Below are 19,766 nucleotides of genomic sequence, written 5' to 3' on the forward strand. Positions count from 1 at the left end.
CTGTTCCTGCGCGGCCGGGGAATGCGCGAGGGTCGGGGTAATTTAAGGCTCCCTGCAGAAAGGTGTGTAAATCTTTGCGTGTCTAAAGAAACTTTACCAGACCACTAAGTCAGAGGAAAAGAAAACTGGAAGGGCCCACCCCCCCTTTTTTCCGTTTCTTTCCTTTGGAACTCTGATCTCTTTGATCGTAAAAATGGTCATATTTCACCCCCAAAATATCAGCAATCAGCGAACTAAGGAAGTGGCAGCCCACGGGGAGTTTTGCCGCCGATTAGGCCCTTGGTTTAATTATTTAACGCCTGCCTGGATCGTGCAGGCTGTGAACACACCCTCCTGGCGAGGGTTCAAGAGTGAGTTATAAATAATAATAACTATTATATCCCCAATTAAGCCCGTGAGCTGAGAGCTTTGTCCCAGGCCCCCGCCCCGCCCGTCCTCAGCCCTGGCGGCCGTCACCGCACGTGCCCCCATGCTGCGTGCAGAGCAGAGCCGCGCATAGCTGCCCCTCACCGCAGAGTAATCACAGCAAGATGTTGCAGGGCCCGGGGAGGGTGAGGGCAGGGCCCGAGGCTCCGGAAGGCTTGGCGAAGGCTCTGGGCTCCCCTAGGCCCCGGCCTGTGCCCCCCGCCTCAGGCGTCTTCCCCTGATTCCCCGGGAAGGGAAGGCGGGGGCGGTGGGGGAAGTTTGCCAGGAGAGAATTTGGAGAGCTGCAGTGTGGGGTGGGTCCCAGGTCTGCGGTTGGTTCTTGCTCCTCCGAGCCTCAGTTTCCCACCTGTAACAGGAGGGAGTTCTCCAACAAGCGCCGTCCCGGGAGTTGTGTCTGTCCCAGGAGCCCAAAGCCCAAGGTCTGGACGGTGTCTTTGTTGGAACGAAGTGGCCAAATGCATCTGAGTTCAGTCTACAGTGCTCAGGCTACCACGGCCAGACCGCAGCGCTTCCTTGCGAGTCCCACCAGGGTTCCTGGCCCGGTGCTCTCCTGGGAGGCTGAGTCTGCAGTACGTGCTCAGTAAATCGCGTGGATCGAGCCATTCAGCATGGTTTCCGGTTGGTCTGTCTCCCTGTAAAGCCTGTAGCGCCACCCATCTGGAGCCCTGAGCCAAGGAGCACTCACTCCGCACCTGCTGTCGCTCGGTCCCCACTCAAATCCAGGCCTGTCTCAGGGACCCACCTTAACACCACCCTGGCATTGGCCGGGCACAGTCCACACAGGCCAGACGTTTCCTGTCAGTTGGGCAATGGAGATTCTGGCCACCAGCCATCTGACCAGACAGTCACTCTTGGGATAACCGTGTATGCAGCCCTACTACGTGCCTGTTCTCCTTCCTCCTGTATCAGCTCCTCCTGCGTAAGGCTCTGGGGACACAATGGCATAAAGGATAGACAAAGTCCCTGGGCTCACCCCTGCAGTGTCAAGAGGGCACAATAAGCAGCTTATAGATGGGAAGCTGAGGCTCAGAGAGGGAAGCACGTGGCCCAAAGTCACACAGCAGGTCCACAGTACAGCCGGCCTTGAACCCAGCCAGGTCTTCCCTCTTAGGACAGGTCCTATCTCTACAATGGCTTTCTCAAAGCCTTTTTTCACATCCGTAGGTGATGTGTACTGAATATTTTCCACATATTGGGCTCGTACTAGGCTTTTTATTTATGTGGATCATTTAACTTGACTTTCACAATAACCCTGTGGGGTAGGGGCCATTATTACCTACTACATGCGGAAGAGAAAACTGAAACCCGGAGAGGTTAAGTGACCCAATCAATGTCAGGCAGCTGGGTAACGTAGAGTGCATGCCCAGTACGTACAAAAGATTTAGAACAAGAATAAGAAAACAAAGAATCATGTGGAAGGAGAAAAGGGAAGCTAATACACTGACTTCCCACCTGGACAGATAAGAGTTACTGTGTCTTAACATTAGCTCAGGGTTTCCCAGTAGCCAAGTCAAAAAGGGAAATGCAACAGGTTTCCCAGGTCTCATTATCTGGTTCTTTTGTTTTTAAAAGGAGAGACTATAGGCTGGGCACCTTGGCTCATGCCTGTAATTCCAGCACTGGAAGGCCAAGGTGAGAAGATCATGTGAGCCCAGGAGTTTGAGACCAGCCTGGGAAACATAGCAAGACCTCATCTCTACCAAAAAAAAAAAAAAAAAAGAAAGAAAGAAAGAAAAGAAAAATGAGCCAGCTGTGGTAGTATGCACTTGTAGTCCCAGCTACTCAGGAGGCTGAGGCAGGAGGATCACTTGAGCCCAGGAGGTCAAGGTTGCAATGAGTTATAATTGCACCACTGTACTCCAGCCTGGGCAACAGAGCAAGACCCTGTCTCTAAAAAAAGAAAAGAAAGAAAGAAAGAGAGAAAAGAGAGACTATAATTCTTCAAGAGAAAAAGGTAACTTCCTAGCCCTTAATTCTTAGCACGATGGTTAGGAGCCTGACAAACTTACTGGGATACAGAGCTTACTGTCTCTGAGCCTCAGTTTCCCCTCCTTGCATAAGGGTTGTGAGTAGGCTTCAAGGTAATGTGGTTTAGCACACTGCCTGGCTTACAGAAAGGCTCATGCAATGGGAGCCCCTGCTGTCCTAGAGCACAGCTTTACCTTTGAATTTGCAGGTAGGTCAGAAACATTTTTCAAAGGGGCATAATATTTCAAACCTCGCCAAGAGCTAAGAGCCAGTCCCTTCGGCAGGGTATCCCAGCCAGGAGAGCCTCAGGAAGGAAACCGAGGCTAGGAAAGCTCCGGGCAGCTGAGGGAGAGACCCAGAAGTCCTGCCCCCTGGGCTCAGCCCCACTTCCCGCAGGGTGGACCAGGCTCTGGGATGAGCAGGATGAGCAGGTCTGTGATCACGGCCTGACACAATATTTGCAGAACGCTGTGATCTGTCACCGTCACGCCTGATCACGCCTGAGTCGCCACAGCCTGCGTGTGTCCGATTCCCCAGACGTGCAGCAGTGAGCACGACTTAGCCTGGATCCCTGCTCAGCTGACTTCAGAACAGGCTCCGGCGTGTGTGGCGGCAGGGGCTGATCAGGGGAACCGGAAGAGTTGCGGGATCCCAGCTTGTCCTTCATCTCTGTTTCTCCATCTGTAAAATGGGCCTAGTCCCTGAGTGATTGACCACGGTCAAGTGTCCTGCAGAGGTTGTGAAGTCTGAAAAGTGATGCTCCTATAACTCAATAAGAAATACAAAAAACCATTCCAGTGGAAAAATGGGTACTGAATATAAACAGACATTTTACAAATAAGAAACGCAAGTGGCCATAAAATTCCAAGGATATTTACCTTTGGCAAGAATTCAAGATATGCAGATTCAAACAAGAAAATGCCTTTTGAAATTTGAAGTGAGTTACTATAATAGCTCATGCTAGCAAGGAGACAGAGAAGCGGCCAGGAGCAGACATTGATGCAACCTTTCTGAAGGCAGTATGGCAATATTATCACAAGTCTGAGATTTTTGCAGAATCTTTGACACAGTGTGTTGATTTTCTATTTGTTGCTGTAACAACTTATCACAAAGCTATGTTTTTAAACAACACAAATTTGTTATCTCACAGTTCTGGAGGTCAGAAGTCCTGGACTAAGACCAAGGTGCCAGCAGAGCTGCCTTTCTTTCTGGAGGCCGTAGGGCAGAATCCTGTTTCCTGCTTTTCCCAGCTTCTAGATGCCGCCCCTGTTCCTTGGCCCAGGGCCGCCTCCTCCGTCTTCAAAGCCAGCCATGGCCAGTGTGGTCTTTCTCACATCGCATCGCTCTGTCTCTCACCCCCCTGCCTCTCTCGTCTACGGTTAAGGACCCTGTGATTACTACACTGGGCTCAGCCAGATATCCAGAACAATCTCCCTATCTTAAAGTCAGTTGTTTCAGCAGCATCCTTGGTTCCTAAAAAAATAAAAGAGGAAAGAAAAAAAATAAATAAAATCAGCTGATGAACAACCTTAATTCCCTCTAACTCCGCTTGGACACATTCGCAGGTTCCAGGGATTATGATGTGAACATCTTGGGGAGGCCATTACTGTGCTTGCCCACACGCCCAGAGATCCTATTTCCTAGATATTTATTCTTAAGAAAATAAATATGGGTGTATAGCAATAAGGAGTAATGTATTGCTAGGCTTTCATTGAAAATAGTGGTAGACAGACTAATGACAGAAAGCAGGTTAGAAAATAGTAGGTACAACGTGTTTCGGCTTCTATAATGCAAACACCTATCTCCACCTGTCTAGATATGCACATATAAGCTAGAAAGGTAGACTCTAAAATTATTTTTAGCTCATTCCTTTTTCTTGTCTTATTGCTTTTTCAAGGCCTTCCATTCGCTATTGAATAAATAGGATGATTATCTCCAACCCCTTTCATTAAACTGACTTTCCTTTTTTGATGTATTGAATGTGTACTGTGTGGTAGAGCCCCTTAGGATTGGGAGATGGGTGATTTTCATTCTCGTAATTCTACTTAGGCTTTCTAAAATCTCAACAATAAGCGTATTACTTCTGTAATAACAAAAGTTAACTTTTTTTAAAAAACATGTGAGTTTTTACGACTGCGGTAAATATGCATTTTCACACGGCAGAACCAACACCTAGCCTCCCACAGAGTCACCAATTAACAATCGGCTCCTTCTCTGGAGAGCCGGGACACGCAGCTTCCCTCTCTTCTTCCCCAACCCCACTGCTTAGAGCACTGCCAAGTTCAATAATCACCAGTTGAACTGAGAGCTTCCAAACCGGGATCCTATTAATATTTGCCTTTCATCCCCCACTGTGGGTTAGCATCTCAAATGTATCTAAATCATCATGGAAATTACTTATTTTTAGCCACATCCCTTTGGGGTCACGAGTCCCTGAGTTCTGTCCTTCCTGGGTTAATGGGAGTACCCTCCGGTGCATTTTCAGGCTGGCTCTCTGCTGAAGCTCTCGCTCAAGGCTGAGCTTCGGTATAGCAGCCCGTGCCCTTTGGCCCACTCTGCCATCCTTGTGACACCCCTCCCTCCCCGCCAGGATTGGCAAGGGCGGTAACAACTGAATCACAGCAACGACAACAGTAACGCTAAATTCCCAGCACCCTTGTGGATTGGCTCCCTGGTTATCCCTGCTTCACGGCTGATGGGACAGACTCAGCCAGGAGCAACTACTCGAGGCCACACAGCTAGTAAATGGCAGCGAACACACTCGAACCCTTCTCCCCTCAGCCTGAGTCGGGTTTGCCTTCACTGTCCTGCCTTTGGGTGTTCACTAGGTGCCAGGTGTCCCTTATTTATACATCAGCTTATTTAATCCCCCGAGCAGCTCCCTTTGCTGTTGAGGCCCCCAGGAGAAAGTTTTAGACTGCTCAAGGCCCACGGCTAGGTTTTGATCTGAACCCAGGAGGCTGGCCAGAGCGCCATCGTCCTGCAGAGTGTCGGATATGGCCTCTCAATGTGTAGAGTGAATGAGTGCATGAGTGCACGGAAGAAGCCACTGTGACCACCAGTCCCACCAAGAGACCTTATTATGACACGTCCCGGCCCTGGGCCTCACATTATTGATCTGTAACACAAAAGGGCTCTTACCAAACAATCCCAGCGGTTCTCCACCTCTAGAGGAGCTTTTGCCTTTGCCGCCTCAGTTTCCCCATCTGTCATCCAAGGGCGTGGGACCTAGATGATCTCTCAGGCCCTTTCCAGCTCCATAGGCCAATGTGGACAGTACCTGCCACGGGCCCAGGACTGCAACTGCCACGGAATCCCCACCCTGTGCAGGTTCCCGTACTTCATTAGGGCCCTTCTACAGAGCAGGAGCTGGGGCTCAGAGAGCCCACACGGCAGTATATGGCACAGCTGGACCTGGAGCCTGGACCTGGAGCCTGGTCTCTGAGACAAAGCCGTCCTGAACCCTGGGGAAAAGCCTCCACTCGGCGGGCTGTGCTGTTCCTGGGATAAGACCCACCCTGTGGGCTTGCTGGGTGCTCCAGCAGGGGCAGGGCCCTCCCAGATACTTCCAGAACCAAGTAGCAGCCCCACCCTGCTTAGTCCCTCAGAAAGTTATTCAGCCACACACACTGCGGGCAGCACGGGGGGGGGGGGGTCCCCTGGGAGGAGGAAGGCTGCCCCGTCTTTGCCAGCCTCGCTCACCGGACACTTCTTGGGGTGGATTTGCAAGGAAGCACAAACCCTCAACCTACCCACCCATGTGCCTTAATGGGTTGCTGGGGCTAAGTCACCCTGGGGACCCTCAGCCTCATTTTAGGGGTGATTCCTTTCTAGGGGGGGAAAGAAACCCAGACTACTCAGGCGGAACCTGAGGCTGCAGGGCTGCAGGTTTTCAGGGGTGTGTGCAGGGTGGGTTTTCCGAGTGGGAGCCCAGAAAGGACATTGTGAAGGCCCTCCTCTGGTGGGCTTATTTTTGCTGACTTGACTTTATGCCTCTGTGGTGATGGCAGGGGACAGAGGGACAAGCCAGTAAGCAGCTGTCCTGGGCAAAGCCCCACACATCTTTTCTGTGCCTTCCTTAAAAAACAGAAGCAAGAGTGGACACCCGAGTCTGCCTCTTTCCCGTCGCCCATCTGTCAGTCTGGCTGTCGTCTGGCTGTCTGTCCTATGTGTACGCTGGGAGTTCTGGAAGCAAATTCTTTCCTCCCAGCTTGGTTTTCCTTGGGGAGGGCCCAGGGCACGGTGGGGTGGGCACCGCGCGAAGGGGCACGGGAGGGAGGAGAGCTTGGAGGGTGGCGCCCATTCCAGAGGCCTGAGGATGCGCTGCTTTCTCTGCTTTCTGGGGAAACCTTGGGGCCGGTGGAGTGAGCAGGTCCAGGTGGACCTGGATCCCCGGCGCTAGGGGCGCGAGGGGCGCGGGGGGCGCGGGGTGGCGGCAGTTGGGAGCTCTTCCCCCAAACTGCCCCAGAGTCGCCGCCCCCACCTGCGGGGCATCGGTAAATGGAAGAGGAGGCTGCCGATCCCTCCTCGGTCACCTCCCAGACACTTGTTGGGGCATTAAAAACAACCCAACACGGAACCTCCCACTCCCTAAAACGTGGGTGGGGAGGGAGAGAGGAGGACACCCCTCCCTCTCCCCCTCCGGCCCCCGGCCCCTGCGGACTCCCCGGAGGACCCCCTCCCGCGGCCCGAGGGCCGGGCGGGGGCGAGGAAGAGGAGGAGGAGGAGGAGGAGGAGGGGAGAGAGGGAGGGGGCGAGGTTTGCTTCAAGAAGGGGCGTGTGGCCGGAGCAGCCTGTGCTTCAGCAACTTGGAGCGAGCGGCCGAGGCAAGGAGGGCGGAAAGTTCTCTCCCCGACGTCAGCGCGGGCGGGCCGCGGCGGCCGAGCCAGGAGGCGGCGGAGCGGGCAGAGCGCGGGGCGGCGGGGGCGCCTGCTCCGACCCGCGCCTGCGACCCCGCCGGCGCCCCGGCCGCTCGCGGCATGGACAGCGCGGCCGCCGCCGCCTTCGCCCTGGACAAGCCGGCGCTGGGCCCGGGGCCGCCGCCGCCCGCGCTGGGGCCCGGAGACTGCGCCCAGGCGCGCAAGAACTTCACGGTGAGCCACCTCCTGGACCTGGAGGAGGTGGCGGCGGCCGGGCGGCTGGCGGCGCGACCCGCAGCCAGGGCCGAGGCGCGGGAGGGCGCGGCGCGGGAGCCGTCCGGGGGCAGCAGCGGCAGCGAGGCGGCGCCGCAGGACGGTGAGTGCGGGCGGCCGGCGTGGGAATGCGGCGCGGGCCGAAGGAGCGAGCGCGGGGCGGGCGAACGCTGCGGGGCGCTGGGTCTGCGGGACCCTGGAGTGGGCGCGCGGGCTGGGGACGGGGCGCGGGCGGAGACGTCGGCCGGACCTCGCGGAGTGCTGGGCCACGGAGGGCGCCGGGCGCGCGGCCACCGTCGGGCTGCGTGTCGGGGATGGAGTGGGCTGCGGTTGATGAGGACTCTCCACTCGCGGAGGGGATCTTCTTGCGGCCAGAGCTACCTGAAGCCGCGGTGCGTGAGGACAGGGCCGTGCTGTCCTTGCGCCCAGCCCTGCAGGCAGCCCTCGCTGCCCCGCTCCCAAGTAGCCTGGGAAGTGGGTGTGATCATTGCCACGTTACAGCGGGGAAACCGAGGCTTAGAGGGGCAAAGCGCCCGAGTCGCACAGCCGGGTTTCCAACCCCGCACGCTGCCCCGTGACCGCCACCCAACTACCACTCCGCGGTAAGATGGTTCTGCGGCAGCGACCATGCCTACCCAGCCCTCCCGCCAGTCTGCCCGCTAGGCCTCTCTTCCCCTGCGGAGGTTAAAGGTCATCAGGAAGGGGCTTTAAAAACAAACAACCCACCCAAGTGGCCTTTTTCAAAAAGTCACACGGGATGGCAGGATCCTGAGCTCCATAAGAAGGGGGGTGGGGAAAGAGCCAGAGGTGAAAATAAAGCAAAGGCCCCAGCCTGGACAGTTTCAGCGGGAGGGAGCTGCGGCAGGACCAGAGTCCCTCCCCCCTTCCCCCTGCAGGCGTGCCCTGAAGAGGGCCAGGTGGTCTGAGACCAGGCTCCTGTCCCCTGGCTCTGGGGAGTAGGCTGAGCTGCCTGCCAGGGGCTCTGGGCCTCTCAAGTGTTGCCCACCTGACTCCAGAAGCCTTCCCACCGCCCCTGGGGACCCCACCCCTGCACCAGCCCCGGGGGCTCAGGGTGCCCAGGCTGCCTGTGTGCCAGGGCTTCTCAGATGAGAGGAGGTGCAGGGAACACGCAGGTGACTGCAGCCTGCTCTGGAACCACGTCCAGGAGCCTGTGCATCTGCCAGGTGGTGCCTGCCCTTCACAGAGCACCTTCCCAGCACGCCCAGCTGCTGCCAGCCTGCGGGTAGGTGAGGCCTCTGACCGCTCACAGCGGCCTCCGCCACCCGCCAGGTACAGAGGATCGAGATAGCCTCCCCCTCGGGGTGAGCATGAAGTGGGCAGACCACCCTTGGAGTTGGGTTTAGACCCCTTTAGGTGGAGGGAGAGGTGGAGTGTGGGCCAGCAGCAAAGCAGGGTGATCTCTGGCGGGGCGGGGCTGGGGGGCACGCCCTGCAGGCCCCAGGTCACATGAGGACCTCAGTTGGCTCTGAACAGGCTCCCCTCAGGGCAGAGGAGAGGCCCTGATTTCACCCCATGAACGGAGACTCCAGGGGGTAGGGAGAGGAGGAGGAGGAACAGATTGAAGGTGAGGGGAAGGAAGGAAGGAAGGGAGAAGAAAAGGAAAGGAGGGAAAGAGGGAGAGTAAAAGGCGGGATGAGGAGAGAGGGGAGGCCAGGGCGCCTTGTACTTGGGTCCTGGCCAGGGGAGGAGATGCTGGTTTCCGCCGCGGGCCCTGGTGTGGGCACAGACGGTAGAAGGCCATGCTTCCCGGATACAGTGTAGCAGGTCTCCGATGGAGGGCTTCCTCTGGGAATCCCGGAACAGCCAGTGTCAGCCGGGCATGTGAGCACCCGGACGGGGCCCTCCAGGCAGCTGGGTGGGCAGTGGGCCTCCCCAGCACCCCCACCTCAGGACCATCCACGTTCCTTGAGAGCCCCTGAGGCCTGCAGGCCTTTTCCTGAGGAGGGGCTTTGGCACACTGGAAACATCAGGCACTGGCATGCTTGGGGACAGAGGACACACTGGCTGTGGGGTCAGGTGGGGCATTCAGGGGCTGGCCCCTGCCTTGGAAGCCCACCCATCTCTCCTGGGATGGTGGAGCTCTGGTCTGGCCATGAGGGTCCCTCAGCTCACCCTCTGGGTCTGGGTCTGTGGGCAGAAGGGGAGGGAAGGGGCATTGGACAGAGGCCAGTTTCCTGCTCTTCCTGAAGGCCAGCTGCCTCCACCCCACTGCCACTTACTGTGGATTCCCAAGGCCAGAAGGTTCCCAAGGTGGGGACAAGGGACCTCTCTCCGCCTCTTCCCGGCGAGCCCTGCCCACACCACTGGAGCCTTTCGAACGTGAGCAACCAAAGCTTGGGTGCCGGGACTCAGGACCCCAGGCCAGTGGGTGTGGCCCTTGGGCTGCGACGTTGTCCTCCAGTCCTGGGCCTGCAAGAGCCCTGGCCCCTCATCAGGGATTCAGACATATGTAGAAGTGGGTTTTCCTGTGGCTTCTGGAGCCGTTTCTAGGTCCAAAGAAAGAGACGGGACCAAAGGGAGATGGGGTGCCACCTATTGGAAAAAGAGCAGTTAATGGGGAAACTAATGAGTTAGAAAATGGACATGTGTTCAACCTGCTAGTTAGCAGGCACTGGCATGCTTGGGGACAGAGGACACATTGGGTGTGCGGTCAGGCGGGGCACTCAGGGGCTGGCCTGAAAAAAAAAAAAGGCTTTCTTTTTTTTTTATTTAAAAATCTTTTGTTTCACAAAGCCGCCAGTAGGTATAGCCTATTCCCACCAATGACTTTCTAAGACCAGGCTCCCCTCAGAAATAGCCAGGAGGGCTGTGGCTTCGCCAGTGACTCAGAACCAACCGTGGTCTCGGGTTCCTCCCAAATCAAACTCCGAGGGCTGTGCCGGGCGCTGAGCTATGCCAAGCACGTTAGGAAAATAAACCCTCGTTTGCTGCCTTTGCAATGACTTACAACAAAAGAAACCACATTAATAACTGAGATTTTCTTTAAAGCATTCCCTCCTGTGGGCAGGGCGGAAAGAGGGACGTGGACACGCTGGGAAAACAAACAAAGCCCCTGGGCCGGGGAGGCCCCGTGGCCACTGCGCAGGGCTGGTGCCTGTTCTGGAAAACCCCAGGGCGCACTGCGGGAGAGACAGCGTGGATCCCAGGTGGATCCACTTTTCAGGGATGCGGGACGATGAGGTGCTTGGAGTCTAAGGCACAGGATGAGCCCTGGGTGGGCTGGGCTGCATCTGCTAATGGGGGTGGGTCTGGTTCGGGCCGGGGAGCGGGCAGGGCCACGAGCCGGGCCTGGAGGGCCCACTGAGTTTGAGAGACGGGCAACGAAATCTACTTGTAAGTGTATGGTCCAGTGGCATTAAGGACAGTCACACTGTTGTGCAACCACCATCACCAGCCACCTCTAGAACTGTTTTATCTTCCCAAACTGAAACTCTGTACCCGACAAACACTAACTCCACACCCTTCCCCCAGCCCCGGCAGCCACCATTTTTCTTTCTGTCCCTATGGATTTGACGCTCTGCGTGCCTCCTAAACGTGCAGTCACACTGCGCTCGTCTGTCTGCGTCTGGCTAGCCTGTGCAGAACCTCCTTCCTTTTTAAGGCTGGGTAATATTCCACTGTGTGGATGGACCACATCTTGTTTACCCGTCACCCCTCGACGGACGCTCGGGCCGCTGCCACCTGGTGTGAACGTTGCTGTCAACGTGGGTGTACAACCACCTACCTGTTCAAGCCCCTTCCTGGAATTCTCTGGGGCGAATACCCAGAAGTGAAATTGCCGGATCACAGGGTAGTTCTGGGTTTAATTTTTTTAAAGAACCATAATACTGTTGTCCACAGCTGACTTCAGTTTTTGACTGGCCTCCCTGTGACTGATTCTGAAACGGGGCGCGGGCACGAGCCAGCCTGCCGAGGCAGGGGCACCCTGGGGGGAGGAAGGAGAAGGTTCCTTTAGAACAGAGCCTTCGACAGACAAGCTTGATGTCCTTCCCTCCCCGCACCTTCCTTTCCCCCATCGGTCTCCTGGTGGGGGCAGAGTCACGTGCCGCCAGCCCCACTGCACAGGGGGTTGGGACACTGGGGGAACGGTCCTGTTTTTTGCTTCCCTCTCTGTATGTGACCTTGGGCATGTCACATCCTTTCTCTGGGCCTCTGTCCCCCCACGCCCCAACAGTGGAATGGCACACAGGTGTCCTCCTGACTGTGGTCATGACTCAACCCAGGCCCAGAAAAACCCCCCAGAGGGCCCATCTCCCGGGGGATGTGGAGTCTCTGAGCCTGGGTCTCGGCTGGAGCTGGTGCCTGAACCCTCAGACAGGTGACGGTGTCTCTCAGCACGTGCCCGGGGCGCAGGGAGAGAAGAGGAGTGAGCGAGAGGCCCAGAGCCCAGGGGCCCTCAGTTTGGGAACTGCTGGCCCTGCCACGGTGGGGGTGGGGAGCAGGGTCTGCACCTCTGGCTTTTGTCAGCAGGGAGGGCACTCGCTGTTCAGTGCTTTGTTCACGGTTCCAGGTTGGTCTCGCTCCTGTGTCCAGTAGATCATCTGGGTGGAGCTGGCGGCCAGGTACAGGGGCCTGGGACAGACTTTCCTTTCCCTGTAGGCAGAAGCTTAACACACTAGAGCCATCACTGTTCCCTCCTGGAAGACTCCAGAATAGTAGCTTTGGAGCGGTAGTGACGACACCTGCTTGCACACCACCCTTGAGGCCCCCAAAGAACCCCGGGGCTCAGTGTTGCCATCTGCAGAATGGGAGCAGGGGCTGTGGGGAGCCCGGAGCGGATGTGGGGACTTGGCACCGTGCCTGGCACCCAGCAGGTGCTCGGTGAACACCTTGTGAATCAGGCAGGGCCAGTGAAGGCCATCCCTAGTTTTTGGAAGCCCAGAGAGGCAAAGCAACCTGCCCAAGGCTACACAGCTGGGAAGGGAGGGGTGGGGTTTATTTTTGGAACCCGAGTCCAGGCCTTGCTCCTGCGCAGCCCCGTGTTTAGGCTGAGGAAGCCCCGAGTGGGAGTTGGGGAGACTCTGGCTGAGGTTGGTTTGGGGACTGAAGGGGGCATGGGCCTCAAAGGCCGGCACAGAGCGGGCCTTTGGGATGGACCCTGTGCTCGTGTTGGGAGTTTCCGAGTGGGTAGGGCAGGAAGGACGGGTTTTTGGTGGCTTGTCCTGAGCAAGTACGTGAGGTCAGGCTGGACGAGGCAGAACCTGGGGCTTTTGTGGTTTCTCAGGCCCAAAGGACAGTGGCTGACGCAGGCTGGACACGGGCCTTGGGGGTGATCCAAGGGGAGCCAGTGCTTCCCTGAACACGTCCTACAAAAGGGGTACCGGTACGCGCCGTGGGTGGGAGGCTGTGGGCATGGAGCAGGGGGACACAGCCACGATGAGGCCAAAGGAGGCTTGAGGGGACACGGTGAGAGTGACCAGGAGCCCTGGCAGGTGTGTCAGCCATGAGCCTGTTACATGTGGGCCGGGGCTTCGTGGGTCTCACCGGAGATGTCCTGCCACCAGCTGCGTGAAGTGGGTCCTTTGAGTATCCCCATTTCATAGAGAGGGAAACTGAGGCTCAGAGAAGCCAAGGTCACACCATTCCCATTCCTGTGGGATTCCAGCCTGGGCCTTCCTGTTCTAAAGCTCCTGCTTCCACCACTGTTGGAAGCCACCGCTGGGGCCTCAGGGATGCTGGGGTGGCCTATCCAGGGATGTCCCCCCCAGGCAGGTGTGGGCAGCGTTCGGGGGGCCACAAGGTGGCCAGGGGAGGGGTCTCCTCAGTGTCCTCAGCAGCCTGGCCTGGGTCACAGGTATGTGGGAGATGCGTCAGGCCTGGCAGTGTGGGGGTGTCGGGGGTGTAAGGTAAGTGGGGGATACTCGCCCCTCCGCAGACCTGTCTCCAGCCGCCTGGACCTGGGAGAGCTGCGGAGGGTCCCTGACGCTGTGGAACAGCAATGGGACAGGCCCCTTCCCCTCCTTCCCCAGCTTCAGTACCCGTTCATTCATTCATCCATCCCACAGTCATTTTCTGAGCCCCGACTCTGCGCCCAGCCTCGAGCCCCACTGCCTGCCCGCGGCTGCCAGACACCCAGCGTTCCAGCCCTGGCCCCCCAGGAACGTGGAGGAGCTGGCGTGGCGCGGGCGGGGTTAAGGTTGTGCCGGGAAAAGCCATTTACTCACAACAGCTATCACCTTGTCGCCTCCACGCTTTCCTCCAAGAAGGAACCTTTTAGCATCTTCATCTCTGAGTAAAGAAAGATTCTCAAAATTGACTTAATTTAGCTAAACAAAAAACTCACGAATGGCCCCTATTTTTCTCATTTTGCAGTCGGTCGGTGAAAACTCTGTCACAGGCTGGCATTTGGGAACCACATGTGGTCCGGGCTTCCCAGACTCGCAGACACAGAGACACACACAGACCCAGACCCCACGCCACACTCGCGCACACACACGCACACCCCCCATCACGAGGGCTCCGGCCCGGCCCAGTGGCCAGCCCGGGCTGTCGATGGTCCGGGGACCTCAGGCGGCTCGTGCACAGACGAGCAGACCTGCCTACACGGCGTGGGCCAGGGGTTAAGTGCCTTTTGCGAGGTGGTGAGTAGGAGGGAACTGTGGGAGCTTCCTGTTTAGACAGAGGAGGTTGGGGAAGTCATCTCGCCTGGCTCCCACGCTGAGCCGAGGAAGAGACTGGGTGCCTGTCCGGCAGTGTCCGGTGGGTCGCGGAGGTGACACAGGGCAGGGGGCAAGTTGCAGAATGTCCAGGCCCGGGAGGGCCAGAGCTGGCTGCAGCTGCCCGGGAAGGGGCCGTGGCCTCCATGGGAGCGGTGGCTTGCGGGGTGCTGCAGGGAGAGCCCACCCTGGCCAGGACCCAGGTGCCACGGCGTCTCGCCCTGTCCTGGGGATACAGGTCGTGAAAAGACCAAAAAGGCACTGCTTCCCCGGTTGCTCGCTGCCCTGAGCTGGTGTCCCTTCCACATCTGGGAAGCTGTTTGTTCCCAGCCGGGTCTGGGGCCACTGTGACGACAGGATGGGTCCCCACGGGACCCTTTTCATGTAATATCTTTTGTTGTGTCCTAAAAATGAAGCAGGCTCTGGAAGATATTATTTTCGGTCTCTCTTTGTGATCAACTCTGCTTTCCTACGTGTGGGATGGGCAGCCGGAACCTTCCGGCTCGGGGAGCGGCGGGGGCTTAGGAGGGAGCAAGGGCCTCGGGTCAAAGAGCAGCCAGGGAGCGGGGCCTGCCGGGCCGGGGCTGCCAGCGTTAGTCTCTGGAGAGGGCTTGGCTGCAAGACAGTGAACGAGAAGGAGCCCAGGGGCTGCAAGGCCCGGAAACTTCCACAGAGGGACCCTCCACCGCACGGCTGAATGAGCACCTCCCTTGCTGGAGATTCAACAAGGTGAGGGCGAGTTGCCTCCCGTGACATTGCGGCCCAGGAGGCAGGGACAGGGGCCCCAGACTGGAAATTAGGACATCAGGGTTCCCACCTTGACTGGCCCAACCCTGCAACTCAGGACACGCCGTGTCGCTGGTCTGAGCCTCAGTGTCCCCCTTGTAAACGAGGGTTGGGCCACGTGTCTGGGGACATATTTTATGTCCACTGCATTGGGATCACCCGGGGAGCCGGTGCATGTTCCTAGCCCCATCCCGACCACGGGCCTGGGCCTCTGCGTTTAACAGGGTCCCCGGCGATTTCTGTACCCTGCCGAAGGCTTCTCCCAGAGCTGCCTCTGTTCTTCCCTCACCCTCCTCAGTTTACCCGAGTGGACAGCGGTCTTCTTGGGGGCGTGGAGAGGCGGGGCATGAGGCTGGCATGGATCTGGAAGCGCCCAGTGTACCTGACAGGGTGGGAGCTGCTCCGAGGCTGAGCCCCAGTGTCCCCAGAGAACTGACTTCGCAATAGAGCCACTGCCTGCTGCGTCTAGGAGAAAGAAGTTGCTCCCGACTATCCACCAGCATTCATTAAGCACCTACTGAGTACCAGCCCAAGGGAGCCCCAGGGGTTGGGGTGAAGGGGTGCTGTGATGGGGGAAGATCCTTGTCTCTGCGCATCCTGCCCCCTCTTGCTGCGGTGGCCAAGGTCGTGGTGGGGCAGGGCAGTCGGAAGCCTCACCGCCGAGCTGGGGTCTCTGTCACCCCATCACTGGAAAAGCCCCCTCCTGGTATCCTGTTACCCTCACTCCCCCTGCCCAGCACACCCCCATGGCTCCCCTGAGTGGGCCCCCCGGGGCTGGAGATCCACTGTCCCCAGCGGGGCAGTCACCCCGCCCCAGACTTTGTCCACTCGCGCCCGCCCCTGCCTGTCTTCCCCTCACCGGCCTCCCCTCTTGCCGTGGGCGCAGACGTTTACACGCCAGAGATGGCGTTATTAAAAATGACATTTAACCAGAGCTGGAATTACCGTGCGGATGGCTGCAAACCTCGGAATCAAAGCGGGAGCCGCCGGGCGGGCGCGCCTGGCAGGGGCCTCTCGGCCTCCTCTCGCCGCCAGAGCTCTGCGCGGGCCTCCCATATAAACCCCCAGAACGCCGAGGTCTTGAAAGCCAGTGCACCTCCTTTCATTAGACTAACAAATAACACGTAACAGAAAACAGCTGTTAACAGCAGCCCCTAATGCTCTCAAGATGGGGCCGCGGGCGGCCAGTCCAGCCAGTGGGCAGCCGGGCTGCGGGCTCGGGCTCTGGCCGTCCCGCCCCAGGTGGGTGCAGAGCCTGGCACCCCTGCGCTCCCGGGGCCGCCTCCTGTACCCCGCGGGCCCCGGGAGCCTCCTCCTCCTCCCTTCTTCCCTCCGACTCAGTCACTCACCCTCCTCTTCACTGAGGGTCTGCTCACAAGGGGATGGGGCCCTGGACAGTGGCACCCGGGTGGTACCATCAAGAACACGGGAACCAGAGGGCAGGCTGTGAGCCCCAGCCGAGCCCGTGACCCGCTGCGTGACCTTGGCCAGTGTTTCTCTCTGAGCTCGTTTGTCATCCGAGGAGAAGAATCCTGCCTCCTCGCAGGGCAGTTTTGGGGATTTGGGACGTGACAGAGGCAGAGTGCTCAGCAGGTGAACACGTGTGAAGGGCTCAGAAAGGGTGTCCGCTATCTTGATTACAGCTGAGGAAACCGAGGCCCAGAGAGGTTAAGTGACTTGCCCAAGGTCACACAGCGGGTGGGGAAGCCAGGCTAGGAGCCGGAGCCTCTGTGCTCTCAGGACACTGAAGCATGGAGTGAGGAGCGTGCGGGGCTGAGTGTGGTGGGCATTCGTCAGGGGTCTGGCACGGCCCTGCCCTCCGACGGCTTCCAGTCTACCGCTGATGGCAGAGGTGGCTCACTCCAGAGAGCGCAGGCTCCCGCTCCCCTCACTGAGGCTGGGGGGACCCCAAGGTCCCCAGCACTTAACCCGCGGGCCTGGCAGCCAGAGGGCCCTCCAGGTGCAGTCATTCCAGGCTGGGGCCAGGAGACCAGGGAGCCCGCCCGCAACCCGCAGCTCGGGGTGGCGGGGTCTCCCCTCAGACCTGGAGAGGGAAGGGCTGCGTCCCAAACCAAGGAGGCAAATCCAGAGAAAACATCCCAAAGTTGGGAGGAAAGACAAACTGGCGTTCTGTTCTGTTTCCCCTCACGTCGAAGCCACGGCCAAGGGGCCCTCTGCCTTCCTGAGAGGCCCTCAGACTCCAGGCCTCCCCACGCCCTACCAAGATGTGCCCTGCTTTTTGGTTCCAAGAAGACTGGGTGAGATTCCTTCATTCGCTCATTCATTCATCCAGCGCACATGTTTGTTGTCTTGAGGCATCGTGCTGGGCAAGTCCCAGTGGGCAGCCCAGCCTGGTCCCTCAGGGCAGGGCCAGCGTCTCCCGGCTGTTCGGCTGTCACCGTCTGCCTGGATCCACATACGGCCTCCTGCGGACTCCTCCCAGCAGCCTCATGAGGCAGGTATGCATCATCCCATCTTACAGCCGAGGAAACTGAGGCTCCGAAGTAAAGTGACTTGCCCAAGGTCACCCAGGAAATATGCAACAATCCCCAGACCCCGGGTATCACCCTGGCTACCCTGTGCCGGTGCCCTGGAGGGCCAAGGAGCCGCGGTGTCCTCTTGCTGGGAGCAGCCCAGGCCCTGGCAGGGAGGGACTGCTTCTCCCACACCTCCTGGTTCCCACCTGGGAACCTCTGCGGTGCCCTGAGAAAGGCCCCCTCCGGGCCGCTCTCTCGGGGCACACCTGTGCAGACGCTGACCTGTGGCACGGCCGGGGGTGGGGGCCTCTGGGCCACGTGGTGATAGAGGGGCCCCTGCCCTGGGGAAGCTCCAGTTTCCTAGAGACATCGTGTTTCAATTGGAAGGCCAGCCTCTCCCGCAGAGCCACGGCCGCCGCCACAGCCCCGGGCAGGCGAGGAGAGTGTCAGGGCTGCAAGCGGGAAATTGCTGGAGACAAGAAGTAAAAACGGACTGCTCTGGTTTCACTGGGAAGGAAAGAAGAAAAGGCAGAATCTAATACTAGCCGAGAGCTGGGTTGTTGTTTAAAGAAAACTGTGGCTGTTGCAGCGATTTCAAGTCTGGGGTGGAGCGGAGCCCAAAGGGGGCCGCCTTTTCTTTGCAAGGGGCTGGTTTCTCTGTCCCCTGAACCCTTCCCTGCGTCCACAGATGTTTGTGAAGCACCCACTCCGTGCCAGGCTCAGGTCTGGGCTCTGGGGTCCCTGCAGGGAACGAGGGAGACGTGGTCCCTGTCACACCAGGGACATCCTGGATGCTCGGAGAACACACGGTGGCCCCTCCCTCGTCTGGAGGTTCAGGGAAGGCTTCCCGGAGAAAGCTGAACTTCAGCAGGGACGGAAAGGCTGAGAGGAGTTTGCCAGAAGAGGTCAGGGAGGGTGCTCCGGGTGAGGGCAATGGCAGAGGCAGAGGCTCACAGGTGGGGAAGGGCTTGGCTGGCCTAGAAGCGGGATGGAGTTTGGTTAACAGGAAGGGGGAGGCCATCCCAGGCTGTCTGACTGCAAATCCTGCATCCCTCGAGGAATGCAGTTTGGGGTGCTTGTGGCGGTCGGGACAGTTGGGCTGGGTGACCCGGGGAGGTGGTGGTGAGGGTGCTCAGCTTCGCCATCATCACCACTGTGATCTGGCAGGACCATTTATTGGGCACCTGCTGTGTGCATGTGCTACACCTCCGCGTGGACCAGCTCAGTAAATTCTCCCCGACACTCCGGGAGGCAGGCTGTCTCATGGCCCACCTCTCAGACGAGCAGGCTGAGGCCCAGAGAGACAAGTGACGCGGCGAGGGCATGGGGCGCCAGGCCCTGGGTCCTGGTCTGCGGCATGCTCCCACCCTGCTGACCCGGAGCCCGTGGGCTGGGCTCCTCTCACGCAGCCTCCCCAGGCTCATTTAGGAAGGGAAAGGTGAGACCCCACGGCGCCGGGGCAGGGGTAGCTGGACAGAAACCAGAGCTGCCCCTGGCCAGGCAGGCAGGCTGGGATCCTAGGGCAAGGGCAGCCCTGTGGTCCCCACGCAGCTCAGTAGACTCGGAGAGTCGGCCCAGTACATTCAGCAGGCCCCCTCAGGGGCAGGGTGTGCCAGGCAGTGGCCTGGCTCTGCTGGGGGATTCCGGCCCAACCTCACCCCCACTTGCTGCGTGATCTCGGCAGCAAATCCGAGATCTGGACCTCAAATCCCTCATCTGCAAAATGGACATCATAATAGTGCCTGGCTTTGGGCTGTTCAGGGGAGTTGCTCAGGTCGGGGCTCAGCTTTCTGCCCACCTGGCCCCCCGAAAGGTGTTCAGTAGACACCATTTGCTTTCTCTCTCATGCCCCCGGCACTCGGGAGGAGGACGGTGCACAGGTCAGGACTGTCAACCCCCTTCCCAGGTGGAAAAGCTGAGGGGAGAGATTCCCAGGGCCCCAGGGAAGAGGGGCTGAGATTGGCAGCAGAGTTCTGGGTCCCAGGAACTTGCCCCAGGGGCTTTGCTGGTGCCTAACCACGCTTTCCAGAAGAGAGACAGGCCACCCAGCCAGTGCCCGCCACACTCACACAGGACCCAGACCCCTCTGCCCCGCCCCGCCCTGCCCGGTGGCCCCGGGTCCCCTCTCTGGAAGGACGGCGTGGATTTCCTGCAGCCCAGCTTGGCTGCCGGCAGGACCTAACTGCTGCTCCTGTGCAGAACGAACATCTTGCTTTATTTTCCACGGCACAAATTATAACCATGTATAATTTCTTGACAAATACCATCTACAAAACACAACTATTTTTATAATGTGGTGT

The 19,766-nt window shown here is 58.6% G+C and overlaps 1 protein-coding gene across 1 annotated transcript in view; it reads left to right on the forward strand.

Annotated features, from left to right (window-relative positions):
* The first annotated feature begins 7,373 nt into the window (after positions 1 to 7,373).
* Positions 7,374 to 19,766, forward strand: part of PRRX2 (paired related homeobox 2) — a 41,483-nt gene continuing 29,090 nt past the window's right edge. The window contains exon 1 of the mRNA XM_069474757.1: positions 7,374 to 7,629. Coding sequence (XP_069330858.1) covers positions 7,374 to 7,629 — 256 coding nt within the window. The remainder of the gene's footprint in view (positions 7,630 to 19,766) is intronic.

This window comes from Eulemur rufifrons, chromosome 7, assembly GCF_041146395.1.
Source record: "Eulemur rufifrons isolate Redbay chromosome 7, OSU_ERuf_1, whole genome shotgun sequence".
NCBI lineage: Eukaryota > Metazoa > Chordata > Mammalia > Primates > Lemuridae > Eulemur > Eulemur rufifrons.